The sequence below is a fragment of the Mobula hypostoma genome, chromosome 14 (assembly GCF_963921235.1).
Source record: "Mobula hypostoma chromosome 14, sMobHyp1.1, whole genome shotgun sequence".
In the NCBI taxonomy this organism is placed as follows: domain Eukaryota; kingdom Metazoa; phylum Chordata; class Chondrichthyes; order Myliobatiformes; family Myliobatidae; genus Mobula; species Mobula hypostoma.
The window spans coordinates 45,364,779-45,381,779 of NC_086110.1; the positions used below are offsets into that span (position 1 = coordinate 45,364,779).

General features: G+C 41.5%; 1 protein-coding gene across 3 annotated transcripts in view; it reads left to right on the top strand.

Annotated features, from left to right (window-relative positions):
- Positions 1-12,233, top strand: part of def8 (differentially expressed in FDCP 8 homolog) — a 53,319-nt gene extending 41,086 nt beyond the window's left edge. For all 3 annotated transcript variants that reach the window (XM_063067051.1, XM_063067053.1, XM_063067052.1), the window contains 2 exons: positions 5,222-5,331; positions 9,172-12,233. In XM_063067051.1, coding sequence (XP_062923121.1) covers positions 5,222-5,331; positions 9,172-9,265 — 204 coding nt within the window. In that variant the 3' untranslated portion in view covers positions 9,266-12,233. The remainder of the gene's footprint in view (positions 1-5,221; positions 5,332-9,171) is intronic.
- Positions 12,234-17,001: the final 4,768 nt, after the last annotated feature.

The following is a 17,001-nucleotide window of genomic DNA, read 5'->3' on the forward strand; positions in this document are numbered from 1 at the left end:
ATGCCAGTGAGTACTTTGTTCCAAATTCCTAGCAAAATCAGAAAATTGTAACTCAACATGTTGTACAGCTGCCTTGTGTCACTTCTTGTTCCACTGGTCTCGTTTTCATTGTCTATCATGTCCTGGAGAACTTGAAATATCTTCTCAAGGTACTTGTTGACAGGCTTCACTGCTTCTGTCCTTGCACTCCACCTGGTTTCGGACTCGGACTTAACAACCACAGGCATGGCGTTTTTGAGTTTTTCCCAGCGCTGTGTTGAACGAGAGAAAAACACTTAGAGAGCTTTGATAGTTCCAAAAAATGTGACCATCATTGAATCCTGCTTGGCTGTATGTACACCCACTAAGTTGAGCGAGTGATTGTCGCAATTCACAAACACCTCCAGGTTGTTTTTGCAAATTAGTGCAAATTAGTCATACTTTATTGATCCCGGGGGAAATTGGTTTTCGTTATAGTTGCACCATAAATAATAAGTAGTAATAGAACCATAAATAGTTAAATAGTAATATGTAAATTATGCCAGTAAATTATGAAATAAATCCAGGACCAGCCTATCGGCTCAGGGTGTCTGACCCTCCAAGGGAGGAGTTGTAAAGTTTGATGGCCACAGGCAGGAATGACTTCCTATGACGCTCTGTGCTGCATCTCGGAGGAATGAGTCTCTGGCTGAATGTACTCCTGTGCTCACCCAGTACATTATGTAGTGGATGGGAGACATTGACCAAGATGGCATGCAACTTAGACAGCATCCTCTTTTCAGACACCACCGTGAGAGAGTCCAGTTCCATGCCCACAACATCACTGGCCTTACGAATGAGTCTGTTGATTCTGTTGGTGTCTGCTACCCTCAGCCTGCTGCCCCAGCACACAACAGCAAAAATGATAGCACTGGCCACCACAGACTCATAGAGCATCCTTAGCATCGTCCGGCAGATGTTAAAGGACCTCAGTCTCCTCAGGAAATAGAGACGGCTCTGACCCTTCTTGTAGACAGCCTCAGTGTTCTTTGACCAGTCCAGTTTATTGTCAATTTGTATCCCCAGGTATTTGTAATCCTCCACCATGTCCACACTGACCCCCTGGATGGAAACAGGGGTCACCAGTACCTTAGCTCTCCTCAGGTCTACCACCAGCTCCTTAGTCTTTTTCACAGTAAGCTGCAGATAATTCTGCTCATACCATGTGACAAAGTTTCCTACCGTAGCCCTGTACTCAACCTCATCTCCCTTGCTGATGCATCCAACTATGGCAGAGTCATCCGAAAACTTCTGAAGATGACAAGACTCTGTGCAGTAGTTGAAGTCCGAGGTGTAAATGGTGAAGAGAAAGGGAGACAAGACAGTCCCCTGTGGAGCCCCAGTGCTGCTGATCACTCTGTCGGACACACAGTGTTGCAAGCACACGTACTGTGGTCTGCCAGTCAGGTAATCAAGAATCCGTCGTACCAGGGAAGCATCCACCTGCATCGCTGTCAGCTTCTCACTTATTCTTTGATGAACACCACTTCTGTGTCCAGCCATCACAGTAGTGTTGTCATAGCACTGTGACTGACAATCTTGTAGCTCCATTTCATCCTTCTCTAGCTGTTTCAAGATGTCTTCAACCGGGTTCTCAGCATCCTTCTGGCATATCTGGATAAAACCAAGGAAGGACTCTCTAACACGGACTGTTTTCCTCTGAAAATCAACTTCCACATACCTCACTACTTCTGACATCTGCTCACGGTGTGTCTGATCAGGAGTCAAGTCGAACATGAGACCATAGTACTTGGCTTTACGAATGCTTCTCAGTAAAGATGCCATCATGTGGATGAATTCGTTCTGAACACCCGGTGAAAGATAAGATGTGGATCCAGGATGACTTTCCAAATGAGTGAGGTGTTCTTTTATGACAGGGTCAAAGATGGCCATTAGCTTCAGTAAGCCAGGGAAATTTCCCACATTGGAGTCATCGTCTAGCTGAAGTGACTCCCTGAGTCCTCGCAAAGCCAGGTTCTGAGTCACAAGGGATTTTATGCAGTGAAGGATTCTCGTCAAGATATCACGCCACTTCTGCTTCTCCTTCTCAATCTGTGACTGAAATACCGCGTCAATAACTCCTCTGTTTCCAGCTAAATTTCTTCCCATTTCTTTCCACTGTGTGAAGCATTCCCGATGATTCTTGGCACCATGAACACTAATCCTTTCAGGTGCTTTCCACTGGTTGAATCCACTTTCCTGCTCCAATCAGGATTGATGTCTGACAGGGAATAGAGAAGACAACAGATACAAAATGCAGACTTTTTAGAAGGGGAATAGACCAGCCATGAGCGAGTCACTCCCTCACCACGACCATTTCCGAATTTCCTCTTGAACCAAGTTTTGTTCATTGAGCGGTTATTTGTTGTTAGGAAAGGCCCTTCGCTGTTCTGAAAATACTTCGAACCCAGCTTTATTATTTCTGTTCTCAACATGTCAGGCAGAATTGCTTTTCCAGTATCCTTGTCGAACTTCAGAAGTCCAGTGTCATGCTGTTCAATCATTTCTGGTATGACAGCTCAACGCTCTTTAACACCATCCAGTTCTCTGGGTTCAGTATCGTCAGATTCAGTCCCGTCAGGTAAAATCTTGTCAATAAAACTCAACATCACCACCACCACCACCACCATCATCTTCCCCTCCTGTCATGTCCATGTTCTCTGTGACAGCCTCACTCTGAATCTCATCATACTCGGATTTATCTGACTTGACTTCCTCCTTTGCTTGTGATGCATTTGTACGTGATCCACCTTTGGATTCTAACAAACTTTAGTGGGTGCAGGCGACTCCATGGAACGTGTTGCTTGTTCTGGGCTTTTCAAGGATGGGCATGAAGAACTTGCTCGACTTCTTGGCTTCCTCCGCCTCCAACTTTCGTCTCTTCCGTCCTTCTTCATGAAGAAACGTTTCATGGTCTTCTTACACAATGCTCTGAAATAAGGCCATCCTAGTGCTTCTCACCCATGATAATGAAAGTCAGATCATACATCTGAACAAAATTCTTTTTTCACTATCTGAGGATGGCTTGTCTGACCTTAATAGAAACTGCTCAGTGGCGCCCAGGGCACGTGCCATTTCTGCCACACCTTCAATACGCCACCGGTGATACAGCCTGTCAGAATGCTCTCCATGGTACAACTATAGAAGTTTTTGTGTGTATTTGTCTCTTCAAACTCCTAATGAAGATTAGCCACTGTCTTGCCTTCTTTATAACTACATCGATATGTTGGAACCAGGTTAGATCTTAAGAGATCTTGACACCTGGGAACTTGAAACTGCTCACTCTCTCCACTTCTGATCCCTCTACGAGGATTGGAATGTGTTCCTTCATCTTACCCTTCCTGAAGTCCACAATCAGCTCTTTCGTCTTACTGACGTTGAGTGCCAGGTTGTTGCTGCGGCACCACTCCACTAGTTGGCATATCTCACTCCAGTATGCCCTCTCTTCACCACCTGAGATTCTACCAACAATGGTTGTATCGTCAGCAAGTTTATAGATGGTATTTGAGCTATGCCTAGCCACACAGTCATGTGTATATAGAGAGTAGAGCAGTGGGCTAAGCACACACCCCTGAGGTGTGCCAGTGTTGATTGTCAGCAAGGAGGATATGTTATCACCAATCCACACAGACTGTGGTCTTCTGGTTAGGAAGTCGAGGATCTAATTGCAGAGGGAGGTACAGAGGCCCAGGTTCTGCAACTTCTCAGTCAGAATTGAGGGAATAATGGTATTAAATGCTAAGCTATAGTCGATGAACAGCATCCTGATGTAGGTGTTTGTGTTGTCCAGGTGGTCTAAAGCAGCGTGGAGAGCCATTGAGTTGCATCTGCCTTTGGCCTATTGTGATAGGCAAATTGCAATGGGTCCAGGTCCTTGCTGAGGCAGGAGTTCAGCCTAGTCATGACCAACCTCTTAAAGCATTTCATCACTATTGATATGGGTGCTACCAGGCGATAGTCATTAAGGCAGCCCACATTATTATTCTTAGGCACTGGTATAATTGTTGCCTTTTTGAAGCAAGTGGGAACTTCTGCCCATAGCAGTGAGAGGCTGAAAATGTCCTTGAATACTCCCGCTAGTTGGTTGGCACAGTTTTTTAGAGCCTTTCCAGGTACTCCAGGGCCTTCCGCCTTGCGAGGGTTCACTCTCTTTAAAGGCAGGTTAACATTGGCCTCTGCGATGGAGATCACAGGGTCATCAGGTGCAGCGGGGATCTTCACAGCTGTAGTTGTGTTCTCCCTTTCAAAGCACGCATAGAAGGCATTGAGTTCATCTGATAGTGAATCATCGCTGCCATTCATGGTATTGGGTTTCACTTTGTAGGAAGTAATATCTCGCAGACCCTTCCAGAGTTGCTGTGCACCCGATGTTGCCTCCAACCTCATTTGAAATTGTCTCTTTGCCCTTGAAATAGCCCTCCACAAGTCATACCTGGTTTTCTGGTACAGGCCTGGGTTGCCAGACTTGAATGCCACAGATCTAGCCTTTGTCATCTGTTCTTCACTTCTAACGATGTGCTAGCATAAGCAAGGAGATCAAAACTTCTGCCAGGTGTTTCCACCTACATAATTAATCAATAGTGGCCTGTATGACAAACCACATAATGATGACGCAAAAATGATAGGCAAATAATTATGTACATGTGATTCCTCCACCCCACTCCCGCATTTTGGGGGAGATCGGAGGGAAGATTGTGTTCCTAAAATGCAGCCCATATCCTGATTATTTTTTTGTGTGTAATGCAAAGCTTTGCCATCTGTGCATGCTTCAAGGAAGACAAGTTGGAAAGAATATTTACTTTTTCACATTTTATGGAAGAGAATTTCATATTCTACTTTTTTTTGGATAGTGATTTGTGAATTCTGTAAAGGCAAGTCAATTATTATGCGGAAGTCACCTGTATTGTTTCATTTAATTTCTTATTAAAACAAGCCATCTAATGGTGTTTCACTTGTCTGTAGTTATGCAGCAATGTGTATTCAGTCTTACTTAAACGAGCAAACATTCTGCTTGTGTCTAGTCTCTATATAATGGGTGGTTGAAAATTGTATAATTTGTAATTGCATGTCAAAATATATAATGTTAAGACATTGCAAATGTTTGTTCCAACAATTGTATTAGCTCTGTAGAATGATGAATGTGGATTTGCTTGCTGGATTTAAAACATGTATATCAGTTTGATTCTTGTAATTCCATTTGCAGCGATGTCAGGCTAAGGGGTTTGTCTGCGAGTTATGCAAAGAGGGAGATGTACTTTTTCCATTTGACAGCCACACATCTGTGTGCCAAGATTGTTCAGCTGTTTTCCACAGGTTGGTATGGAGGTCTAGTTTGCTTCATTGTTTAGCTGTTCTAGATGTTTGTACTCATTTCAGAAATTTTAATTATAGATTTTAGAATTTGCTTCACTTATGGAGCAAGGTCTAAGGCCAAGCATAATGGAACATATTTAATAGGTTGGGGATTATCTTGGATCAGGATAAATTAATTAACAAAATTTATTATACCAGGTTTATCTTGCATGTTAGTATATATTCTTAAAAACACTCAAGTTCATATTAAACAATTGTTAACTAAATGCAACCAAAATTGCTGTTGGGACCATTGCTCTTTTAAACGTACAGGTATACTGGGTTCAAAAAAATTAGTAGAACGATGAATTTATACAGATATGAATTTCCACATACAGCGCATAAATGTTGCTTGCATACTGAAAATGTTGCCAGAACAGCCCAAGGAACAGAAGTGTTAAATATTAGCATGGAGCTTACTGTTGACTACCTCCATAAATGTCAGCTTCAGCTGAACATTAACAAATTGGTATTATTACTCTTTCATCTGTTCAATCATCAGGCTATATATACACTAAATATTAAAATGGAAATGCAGCTTTCCAGTGACCATGATTCCACATATATAAGCATTATACTTTATTGAGCCCTTACTTATAAACTTCACATTTAGTACATTGGTGCTGCCATAATGGGCTTGATTTCAAAATGCTCAAAGCAACTTGACATTGTATTTGCCCTACACTTGGCAGGATGGGTGAGGAGTATCAACAGAGGTTCCTTGTGGACTTGGTGCACCCTCAGAGATTGAAAATGACAGTGTTGACACTGATATTTGCAATGAGGACAAGAAATAATGAGGAAAAAATATTTCAATTAATAACTGAAGTTTTAAACTAAAGTTGTAGGGAGGTCAAAACCAGAGTGACAGAACAGATAGTGGAGTGGTTGTGGCAAAGGATGTTGTGAAATCTACATACAAAGTCAAAAATTGAAAGGTTGAGCATAGAACGATTAATGTTCCAAGCTGCATATATTTCAATGCAAGGAGAATTGTAGGAAAGGTACAGAAGCTCAGAATATGGAACAGCATGTGGAATTATAACATTATAGCCATTGATGAGACTTGGTTGCAGAAGGGATAGGACTGGCACTTCAATGTTCTGGGCTTCCGTTGTTTTAGATGTGATAGTGGGAGAGATTAAAGGGGGAGGGATGGCATTACTCATGACCAGACATTAATTTCATGGTAGTACTCAGTCAGGACAGACTGGAGAGCTCATCTCGTGAGGCTTTATGGGTAGAACTGAGGAATAAGAAAGGTATGGCCACATTAATGGGATTATGTTATAGACCTCCCAAAAGTCTGCAGGATTTAGAGCAAATTTGTAGAGAGATCACAAAATGCAAGAAACATAAAGTAGCCAGCTCAATAATTGGCCTTAAACTCAAATGTGCTTTCATTTAGGCTAATTGTTGATCTGAGGAACTTTATAAAGTACCTTTGGGGGAATTTGAGTCGTATCTAAGCATTCCACTATTCACTACGTTAGTCTGCTTTTTAAAAAGTGCACCTTTGGATTCATTGGCTGTTGCCTATTCCTTACAAATCCATGCTGCTTATATTCTGATCATTGTTTCCAACAATCTAAATGATAAAATCTAGCAATTTCTCTTTTGACTTCCTGAAAGAAAATGACAGAGGTTATAGTTGAGGCTTTGGTGATAATTTACCAAAATTCTCTGAACTCTGGGCAGGTCCCAACAGATTGGAAGAAGGCAAATGTTATGCCACTGTTCAAAAAAAAAAGGCTGTAGGCAAAAGGCAGGTAACGACTGGCTAGTTAGTTTAACATCTGTAGTTGGGAAAATGCTTGAAGAAGTTAAAGAAGAAATAGCAAGGCATCTGGAAAGAAGTGGATCTACCAAGCAGACACAGCATGGATTCAGCAAAGGCTGGTCCTGTTTGACAAACTTACTGAAGTTTGAGGATCTAACAAGCATAGTGGATAGAGGGGAACAGATAGATGTTATTTACTTGGATTTCCAGAAGGTGTTTGATAAGGTGCCACATAAAAGACTTCTCCGTAAGATAAGGATGCATAGAATTGGGGGTGATGTATTAGCATGGATAGAGAATTGGTTAACCAATAAAAAGCAGAGAGTTGAGATACATAAGGTGTTACTCTGGTTGACAGTGGTGAGCGGTGTGCGGCAGTGGTCAGTGCTGGGCCTGCAACTGTTCACAATATACATTAATGATCTGGAAAAGTGGACTGAGTGTAGTGTATCTATAAGTTTGCTGACTAAATTGAGTGGAAAAACATATTGTGCAGAGGATATGGAGAATCTGCGTAGAGATGTAGATAGGTTACGTGAGTGGGCATGGGTCTGGTAGATGAGTACAATGTTGGTAAATGCGAGATCATCCACTTTGGAAGGAAAAGTGGAAGAGCAGATTATTATTTAAATAGTAAAAGATTGCAGCATGCTTCTGTGCAGAAGGACTTCAGGGTGCTTGTGCATGAATTGCAAAAGGTTGGTTTACAGGTACAGCAGGCCATCAAGAAGGCAAATGCAATGTTGGCCTTCATTGCAAGAGGGATTGAATTTAAGAGCAGGGAGGTTATGCTGCAACTGTGTGGGATATTGGTGAGGCCACACCTGGAGTGCTGCGTGCAGTTCTAGTCTCCTTACTTGAGGAAGGATATACTGGCTTTGGAGGTGGTGCAGAGAAGGCACACCAGGTTGATTCCAGAGATGAGGGGGTTAGACTATGTGGAGAGATTGAGTTGCCTGGGACTGTACTCGCTGGAATTCAGAAGAATGAGAGGAGATCTTATAGAGACATATAAAATTATGAAAGGGCGAGATAAGATAGAAGCAGGGAAGTTGTTTCCACTGGTAGGTGAGATTAGAACTAGGAGACATAGCCTCAAGATTCGGGGGAGCAAATTTGGGATGGAGATGAGGAGGAACTGCTTTTCCCAGAGACTGGTAAATCTGTAGAATTCTCTGCCCAATGAAGCAGTGGAGGCTACCTCAATATTTAAGACGAGGTTGGATAGATTTTTGCATAGTAAGGAATTAAGGATTATAGGGAAAAGGCAGGTAGGTGGAGATGAGTCCATGGCCAGATCAGTCATGATCTTATTGAATGGCGGAGCAGGCTCGACAGGTCAGATGACCTACTCCTGCTCCTATTTCGTATGTTTTTATGTTCTTGTGTTCTTATGTTTCTCTTAAATATCCACTTCATGATTGCTTTGTTATTGGTGATATGAGACAGTGTGTAGCCATTGGTACAATCAAGGTAGTTACTAATGAAGAAATTGCTGTATAAAAACACACCCACACCCACACCCCCACCCACCCACACCCAACAGAACATTAAATGAGAAATGAGTATCACCACTGGTCATGAAAATTCAGTAAACTCTGAGACTGACACCAAAAGGTGTTTATGCTTTTGAGCAATACAAGTCAAATTGAACTTTTGACAAGGAAATTACAATAATGTTCTTGTGACCTTTAAACCCTAGTGTTTAGTTTTATCTTTACTGTAGTTATATTTTTCAAGATAATTAGTTTGGTTATATTAATATTGGCAAATACTGGAACATGAGATTCAATTTCTAGCTTCCTTAAGTAAGATGTTGGAAAGCTGTCCTTCTAATAGAACATTGACTCAAAATAATTATCATTCCTGATACTTACTTATTTTAACTTAGAAAATCAGAGTCCAGGTTCCCATACTTTATCATACAACTTAACAACCAATATTTAACCTGCAGCTTATTCCTTTGTTTGATTTGCTATAATATGTATTTAATTAACTAGCACATTATGTTTCATTTGCAGAGATTGTTATTATGACAACTCTACTACATGCCCAAGATGTCCACGACTGTCAATGAGAAGACAGTCTCAAATAGGACAAACTCATCCAGACTGAAACCAGATCAAAGTGAAGAATTCTCATTTGAAGTTTTGTGTGTGCTGATTATTTAATTCCTGGTGGTGAACCAAGCTGAATTATGTGGAAATATAATGTAGATATGAGCAGTGGAGTTTAATTCTAGTAGTGACCAATTAATATGTATTGTGACTCATCTAAAGTGACCATAAGAAGTTGAAAAATATCCTTGAATTTTTAAGATGAAGTACAAATTGTTACTGTTGAATAACAAGAATAGCTTTTGGTACTCTGAGGAGCTGTTAGAAAAATTGTGATGAGTAACTTTTGGAAAGTGCCCTCGTAGCTGATTTGATGATTTGTAAAATCCAACCACTTGTGTACATTTTTTATGCAGTTCTCTCCGAGCACTTTCTTCCAAAACTCTTTAATTTTGTAGTGATAGTAGGACCATCAATTTCTGAATTATAGGAAAATAATTCTCACTATTAGAAGCTTAAGTGAAACTCAGTGTAACTTCTGAACTATTTTTGAAGACAAGATGTTAATTTGCAGCCTTTTTCCATTTTCTGCTCATGAGCATCAGTGCAGTGATTGACAAAGAAGGAAATGCTATTCTGGAATATTCGGAACTCTGCTAAGTTTATCTTCAAGGTTGATGCATCATACATTTAAATTGGTGAACAGACCTGGGCTTATAATTGTTTCAGATTGTTGATAGAAAAGCAAGAAATTCTACTGTGTTTTTTAAAAAACCGTGGTAGTACTGATTAAGAGCACATAAATATATTCATTTAAGGCAGCAGTGTACACAATCCTGTTTCAGAATAGAGGATTAAAATGCCTTGTAAGTGCAGTTGAGTTTAAATTTATTAATCTCTGAACATTGCATTATACTGAAGACTGCTTTTCTTTTCATTTGTATATTTGATGTACGGAAAAGTCATTGTTGTACAACAAATCTTCAAACTAAGCTACCAAGGAATTTTCAGATGGTATTTTGCTGAGTTCTTTTCATAAACTGATTTCCTCAATTATGCACATGGTTATTTCACCAACTAAAATCATAGTTTGTCAGTCAGTACTGGTAAACAGGATATTGTTTGTTCATGAAGACCATCTCTTCAGGCATTTTCTGTGGAAAATTATTTAATTTGAATTTGAAGAATCTATTTCTTACTGAGAATTCCAGCTCTCCATAATGTGTTGGTGATTCTTTGAATATTGTAGGTCTTTGTCCCAGGCATTGTTCGAGTGAATATGATATAATATTTATTCTTTAGTTTGCTACATTGTTGGATTTTAATTTTATTTTCATTAAAATGATTGAAAATTATCTTTGTTAAACCAAATAAAATAATATTATTCGGCCTATTGCATTTTTTCCAGAAAGGTTTAAAATTCCTAATGGAATGTGCAAAGTTGGTGTAAAGCCACCATATTGATCACTGCTGAGTGTTCAGAATTTGTTTTGAAAATGTCCTTTTCTTCATTCAGCTAATTAGACTATGAAGCAACACTCAGCCAGGTCCAAGACAATTACCCTGGTCATTTACTCTTGTGGGCTAGTTTCAGCCAGCACATTTTATTCTTCAGCGGTAGAGTGTGTATTTCATTGGTATATTTATTTTCTCAGGCAACTTAATGATTTGTGACTGGTCTGACATTGACTATGACAATCTGATCTAACTTGGAGTTTAAAATATTCTTATTTTAATCACTGTTAAAGTTGACACCCCAATCTTTTTGAAGATTTAAATAGTACTCTGTAATAATGAAGTTGGCTTGTTTTAGATAATGTCCGCAAAGAATTATTCTGATGTAATCATTGATAAGAAATTCAAAACAGGAATAGGTAAATAGAATAAGCATTGAGAAGGAGATCACAAAGAAGTGATTTTGTTTCAATGCATAAAAGAACTTGTGATCTTTGTGACGTTTAATGATCTATGTTCTGTTTAAATGGTTATCAGAGCGGAGGGAAATTAGTTAATACACTATTGAACCTGGGTTGCAAAGTGATATGCTGCTTTTCCTCTTTCCACCCTACATTCACCCCCCCCATCTTCAATGAACCATAAGGTAACATATGATGGTATTCCTAATTTTATTTCACCACCACTACATTTTTTAAATGCTGCTAATGAATGCCTTTCTCAAAAGCTGCATTTTGAAGACACTAAAATTTAAGTTATGTACTTTTTGAAAAACTTTATCTCCCTTATTATTAATATTTGGATCTGCTGAAGAAAGAGTATCAGCTGTCTTGTGCACATTTTATAAAATGTTTTCCTTTATTATAACTTGGTAACAAAGGCCTTTGATAATTGGCCTTTGGTAACTTCATGCAGTAATATGTTACTCTTCCCTTTGGATGGTTACAGCATGGGGGAAAATAAATCCTGATGGCAAGGAATTACCTGGAAAGATTGTGCTTAAATTTTAGTTGTCATTCAAAACAATACCAATGAAGGCAAAATACATATAAACGTTATCTGAATGATCAGCTTTTGAAGAAAAAAAGTAGAGGTAACATTTAAAGCTGATTACAAATGGAAATTTCTAGAGAATTTTCTCATGCAGAGGAAACAAAGATTGGATTCGTATATTGGTAATGACTTCATCAAGCTATAATAAAAGAGCATAAAGATGAAATTATAGACTAAATTTTTTTCTCTGTTTGCACTTTACGCTGTCTGGTTTTTGTTTACTGTTTTTCCAGCTTTGTAGCTGTTATTTGGAAAATGCAGTTACTTTTTATACATAGTGTTTGTTAGGAAAATTTAAAATACAAATGTGCTAAATTCAACCCACTACTGTATTTAGGAAATGGTGGTTCTCTGGATATGTTTGTACGTTGTCTGTGTAAACTACCAGAAATTACATAATCAAATATTTAATGCATGTGCATAATCAAAGAATGTATCAACTCTTAACATTTTACGTGGTGCTTTAATTATACTAATGACTGTATCCTGGAATGTTCAGTTAATAAATTTACTGTATTTCAAAGCTTTGTCAAAATTGTATGTCTTAAAGTACAACTTGAATTGTGTTGCTGAAGTAGATCATGGATGACAGAATTGATGGCTTTGTGGCCAAATATAAAGCTAAGTGGAGGGACAGATGATGTTGAACAAGCAAGGAGTTTGCTGAAGGACTTGGACATATTAGGAGAATGGGCAAGGAAGTGGCAGATAGAATATAGTGTTGGGAAGTGTATGGCCATCTACTTTGGTAGAAGGAATATATGTGTAAATGGGGAGCAAATTCAAAAATTGGGGTGAGTCCTTGTACAGGATTCCCTGAAGGTTAACTTGCAGGTTGAGTCGTGGTAAAGAAGGCAAAGGCAATGATAGCATTCATTTCAAGAGGACTAGAGTGTAAACCTCCTCCGGACCCTCTCCAATTCCAACACAATCTTTCTTCAATAGGGAGCCCAAAACTGCTCTCAATACTCAAAGTGGACTCGCCAAATCCTTATAAAAGATAGAGAGTTGAGAGGAGGTTTACGAGATCCAGGGATTAAAAGGGGTTAGCGTATGACGAGCATTTGATGACTGGGCCTGTACTTGCTTGAGTTTAGAAGAATGAGGAGGAGCTCATTGAAACCTACCAAATATTGAAAGGCCTAGATGGAATATATGTGAAGGGGATCTTTCCTATAGTGGGAGAGTCTAGGACCGAACAGCATTGCCTCAATAAAAGAACAGCCCTTTAGAATTGAGATGAGAAGGAATTTATTTAGCTTGTTAGTGAATCTGTGGAATTCATTATCACTGGTGGTTGGGAGGGACAAAGTATATTTGAAGCAGAAGGTGTCAAAAGTTATTGGGGGTGGGGAAGACAGTAGAATGGGGTTGGGAGGAAAAATTAATTGGCCATGATCGAATGCTAGGGTGGACTCGATCATCTGAATAGCCTAATTTGACTCGTGTCTTATAAGTGAATCAGGGAGGGAATGCTACTTTAGCCTAACATGTCTATGCTGATCAAGACAAACCCTATGTCCTGCATTTGGCCCATATTCCTTTATTCCTCGTCATCAATATAGTTAATCATATGCTTGTTATATGCTGTTTGTGGATGTGATGCCAGAAATCTCTACTGAGGGATGGAAGAGACTGCAGAATTTGTACAGGGGAAGGCCATGGAAGGATTTGAAAACTAGAATGCTTTAAAAATTGATTCTTTACTACTGGACTGGTAATCTCGGCTGATTTTGGATTTGGTTACTTAACAATCTGAGGGAATGTAACTGGCAGATTTGTTTATTTTTAAAGAGTAACATCACAAACGTGGCCCTAAATTAGCATTTTCACGAAGTTGGCAGTTTATTAGCAATATGGGAATTGGAATACGCTTGTCACGTGTATTGAGGTGCCATGAGTATCTTGTCTTGCATAATTTTTATACAGTACAAATAACAGATATGGGGATTTGGGGATATTTGATCAGATTGGGGGGTAATAGAATGAGGACCTGAAGTGAAACTATTGTATGCCTAGGACTCATCCCAGCTCTCATCCGTGCCGGGTCTTTACCATCCCCTCCGACCTTCAACTGTCTGAGGCAGAGCGCTCTGTTCTCAGTAAGGGCCTCACGTTTGTCCCCCTTCGCCCACACCTCAGCGAGTTCCGTGTTCGCCATGATGCGGAACTTTTCTTCCGCCGTCTCCGTCTCCGAGCCTACTTCTTCGGCAAGGACTCTTCCACCCCCACCGATGACCCCTTCTCCCGTCTTCAACCCTCCTCTTCTTCATGGACACCCCGCTCTGGTCTTCTGCCTGCTCTGGATCTCTTTATTGCTAACTGCCGACGGGACATCAACCGTCTCGACTTCACCGCACCTTGTCCCCATTCCAACCTCACTCCTTCGGAACGCTCTGCTCTCCACTTCCTCCGCACTAATCCTAACCTTATTATTAAACCCGCTGATAAGGGGGGTGCTGTTGTAGTCTGGCGTACTGACCTCTACCTTGCCGAGGCACAGCGACAACTCGCGGATACCTCCTCTTATTTACCCCTCGATCATGACCCCACTAAGCAGCACCAGACCATTGTCTCCCACACCATCACCGACTTTATCCGCTCAGGGGATCTCCCATCCACTGCTACCAACCTTATAGTTCCCACACCCCGCACTTCCCGTTTCTACCTCCTACCCAAGATCCACAAACCTGCCTGTCCTGGCCGACCTATTGTCTCAGCTTGCTCCTGCCCCACCGAACTCGTTTCTGCATACCTCGACATGGTTTTATCACCCCTTGTTCAATCCCTTCCGACCTATGTTCATGACACTTCTCACGCTCTTAAACTTTTCGATGATTTTAAGTTCCCTGGCCCCCACCGCTTTATTTTCACCATGGATGTCCAGTCCTTATATACTTCCATCCCCCATCAGGAAGGTCTCAAAGCTCTACGCTTCTTTTTGGATTCCAGACCTAATCAGTTCCCCTCTACCACCACTCTGCTCCGTCTAGCGGAATTAGTCCTTACTCTTAATAATTTCTCCTTTTGCTCCCCCCATTTCCTCCAAACTAAAGGTGTAGCTATGGGCACCCGTATGGGTCCTAGCTATTCCTGCCTTTTTGTTGGGTTTGTGGAACAATCTATGTTCCGTGCCTATTCTGGTATCTGTCCCCCACTTTTCCTTCGCTACATCGACGACTGCATCGGCGCTGCTTCCTGCACGCATGCAGAACTCGTTGACTTTATTAACTTTGCCTCCAACTTTCACCCTGCCCTCAAGTTTACCTGGTCCATTTCCGACACCTCCCTCCCCTTTCTAGATCTTTCTGCCTCTGTCTCTGGAGACAGCTTATCCACTGATGTCTACTATAAGCCTACTGACTCTCACAGCTATCTGGACTATTCCTCTTCTCACCCTGTCTCTTGCAAAAACGCCATCCCCTTCTCGCAATTCCTCCGTCTCCGCCGCATCTGCTCTCAGGATGAGGCTTTTCATTCTAGGACGAGGGAGATGTCTTCATTTTTTAAAGAAAGGGGCTTCCCTTCCTCCACTATCAACTCTGTTCTTAAACGCATCTCCCCCATTTCACGTACATCTGCTCTCACTCCATCCTCCCACCACCCCACTAGGAATAGGGTTCCCCTGGTCCTCACCTACCAGCCCACCAGCCTCCGGGTCCAACATATTATTCTCCGTAACTTCCGCCACCTCCAACAGGATCCCACCACTAAGCACATCTTTCCCTCCCCCCCCCCTGCATTCCGCAGGGATCGCTCCCTACACAACTCCCTTGTCCATTCGTCCCCCCCATCCCTCCCCACTGATCTCCCTCCTGGCACTTATCCGTGTTAGCGGAACAAGTGCTACACATGCCCTTACACTTCCTCCCTTACCACCATTCAGGGCCCCAAACAGTCCTTCCAGGTGAGGCATCACTTCACCTGTGAGTCGACTGGGGTGATATACTGCGTCCGGTGCTCCCGATGTGGCCTTTTATATATTGGTGAGACCCGACGCAGACTGGGAGACCGCTTTGCTGAACATCTACGCTCTGTCCGCCAGAGAAAGCAGGATCTCCCAGTGGCCACACATTTTAATTCCACATCCCATTCCCATTCTGACATGTCTATCCACGGCCTCCTCTACTGTAAAGATGAAGCCACACTCAGGTTGGAGGAACAACACCTTATATTCCGTCTGGGTGGCCTCCAACCTGATGGCATGAACATCGACTTCTCTAACTTCCGCTAAGGCCCCACCTCCCCCTCGTACCCCATCTGTTACTCATTTTTATGCACACATTCTTTCTCTCACTCTCCTTTTTCTCCCTCTGTCCCTCCTAATATACCTCTTGCCCATCCTCTGGGTCACCCCCCCTTGTCTTTCTTCCCGGACCTCCTGTCCCATGATCCTCTCGTATCCCTTTTGCCTATCACCTGTCCAGCTCTTGGCTCCATCTCTCCCCCTCCTGTCTTCTCCTATCATTTTGGATCTCCCCCTCCCCCTCCAACTTTCAAATCCCTTACTCACTCTTCCTTCAGTTAGTCCTGACGAAGGGTCTCGGCCTGAAACGTCGACTGCGCCTCTTCCTATAGATGCTGCTGCGTTCACCAGCAACTTTGATGTATGTTGTATGCCTAGGACTTATAGTCAGGACACCTAATCCTGTTTTTATCAATGAAGTCCTAGGCATGGTGCCTGCTGCTGCTGACCAACTGCAACTGCTGGTCTTCCATACAACCTTGCCCAGGCCTGCGCCATGGAGAGTGAAGACTTGCCAGGCGCAGATGCCTCCATGGTCTCGCAGGATGCCCTAAAATAATGTATCTGGTATTCTCTTGTATCTGTACTCTCTTGGACTCTGTATTCTTCCATATAGAAATCAATAAAAAATATTGGAAAAGAAAAGAAAAAGAAAGTTTAAAGTTGTAGACACACACAAAATGCAGGAGGAATTCAGCAGGCCACGTAGCATCTATGGTCGATGTTTCGGGCCGAGACCCTTCGCATGACTGGAGAAAAAACGTTGCAGTTATTTTTGGTTATAAATTGGGGAGGGGTGGATAAGGCAAAAGGAATTTTCTTGGCAAACAACAGGAATTCTGCAGATGCTGGAAATTGAAGGGTCTTGGCCTGAAACGTCAATTGTACCTCTTCCTAGAGATGCTACCAGGAATTTTCTTGGATCTGCTAAGCATTGTCCAAGAGAATGTAATGCTTACAAAATTATCTAATTAACAGATTACTAGGAATCTTTAAAAAGGGGAAACGGACGTACTCATTTTGCAAATATGTCACTATGG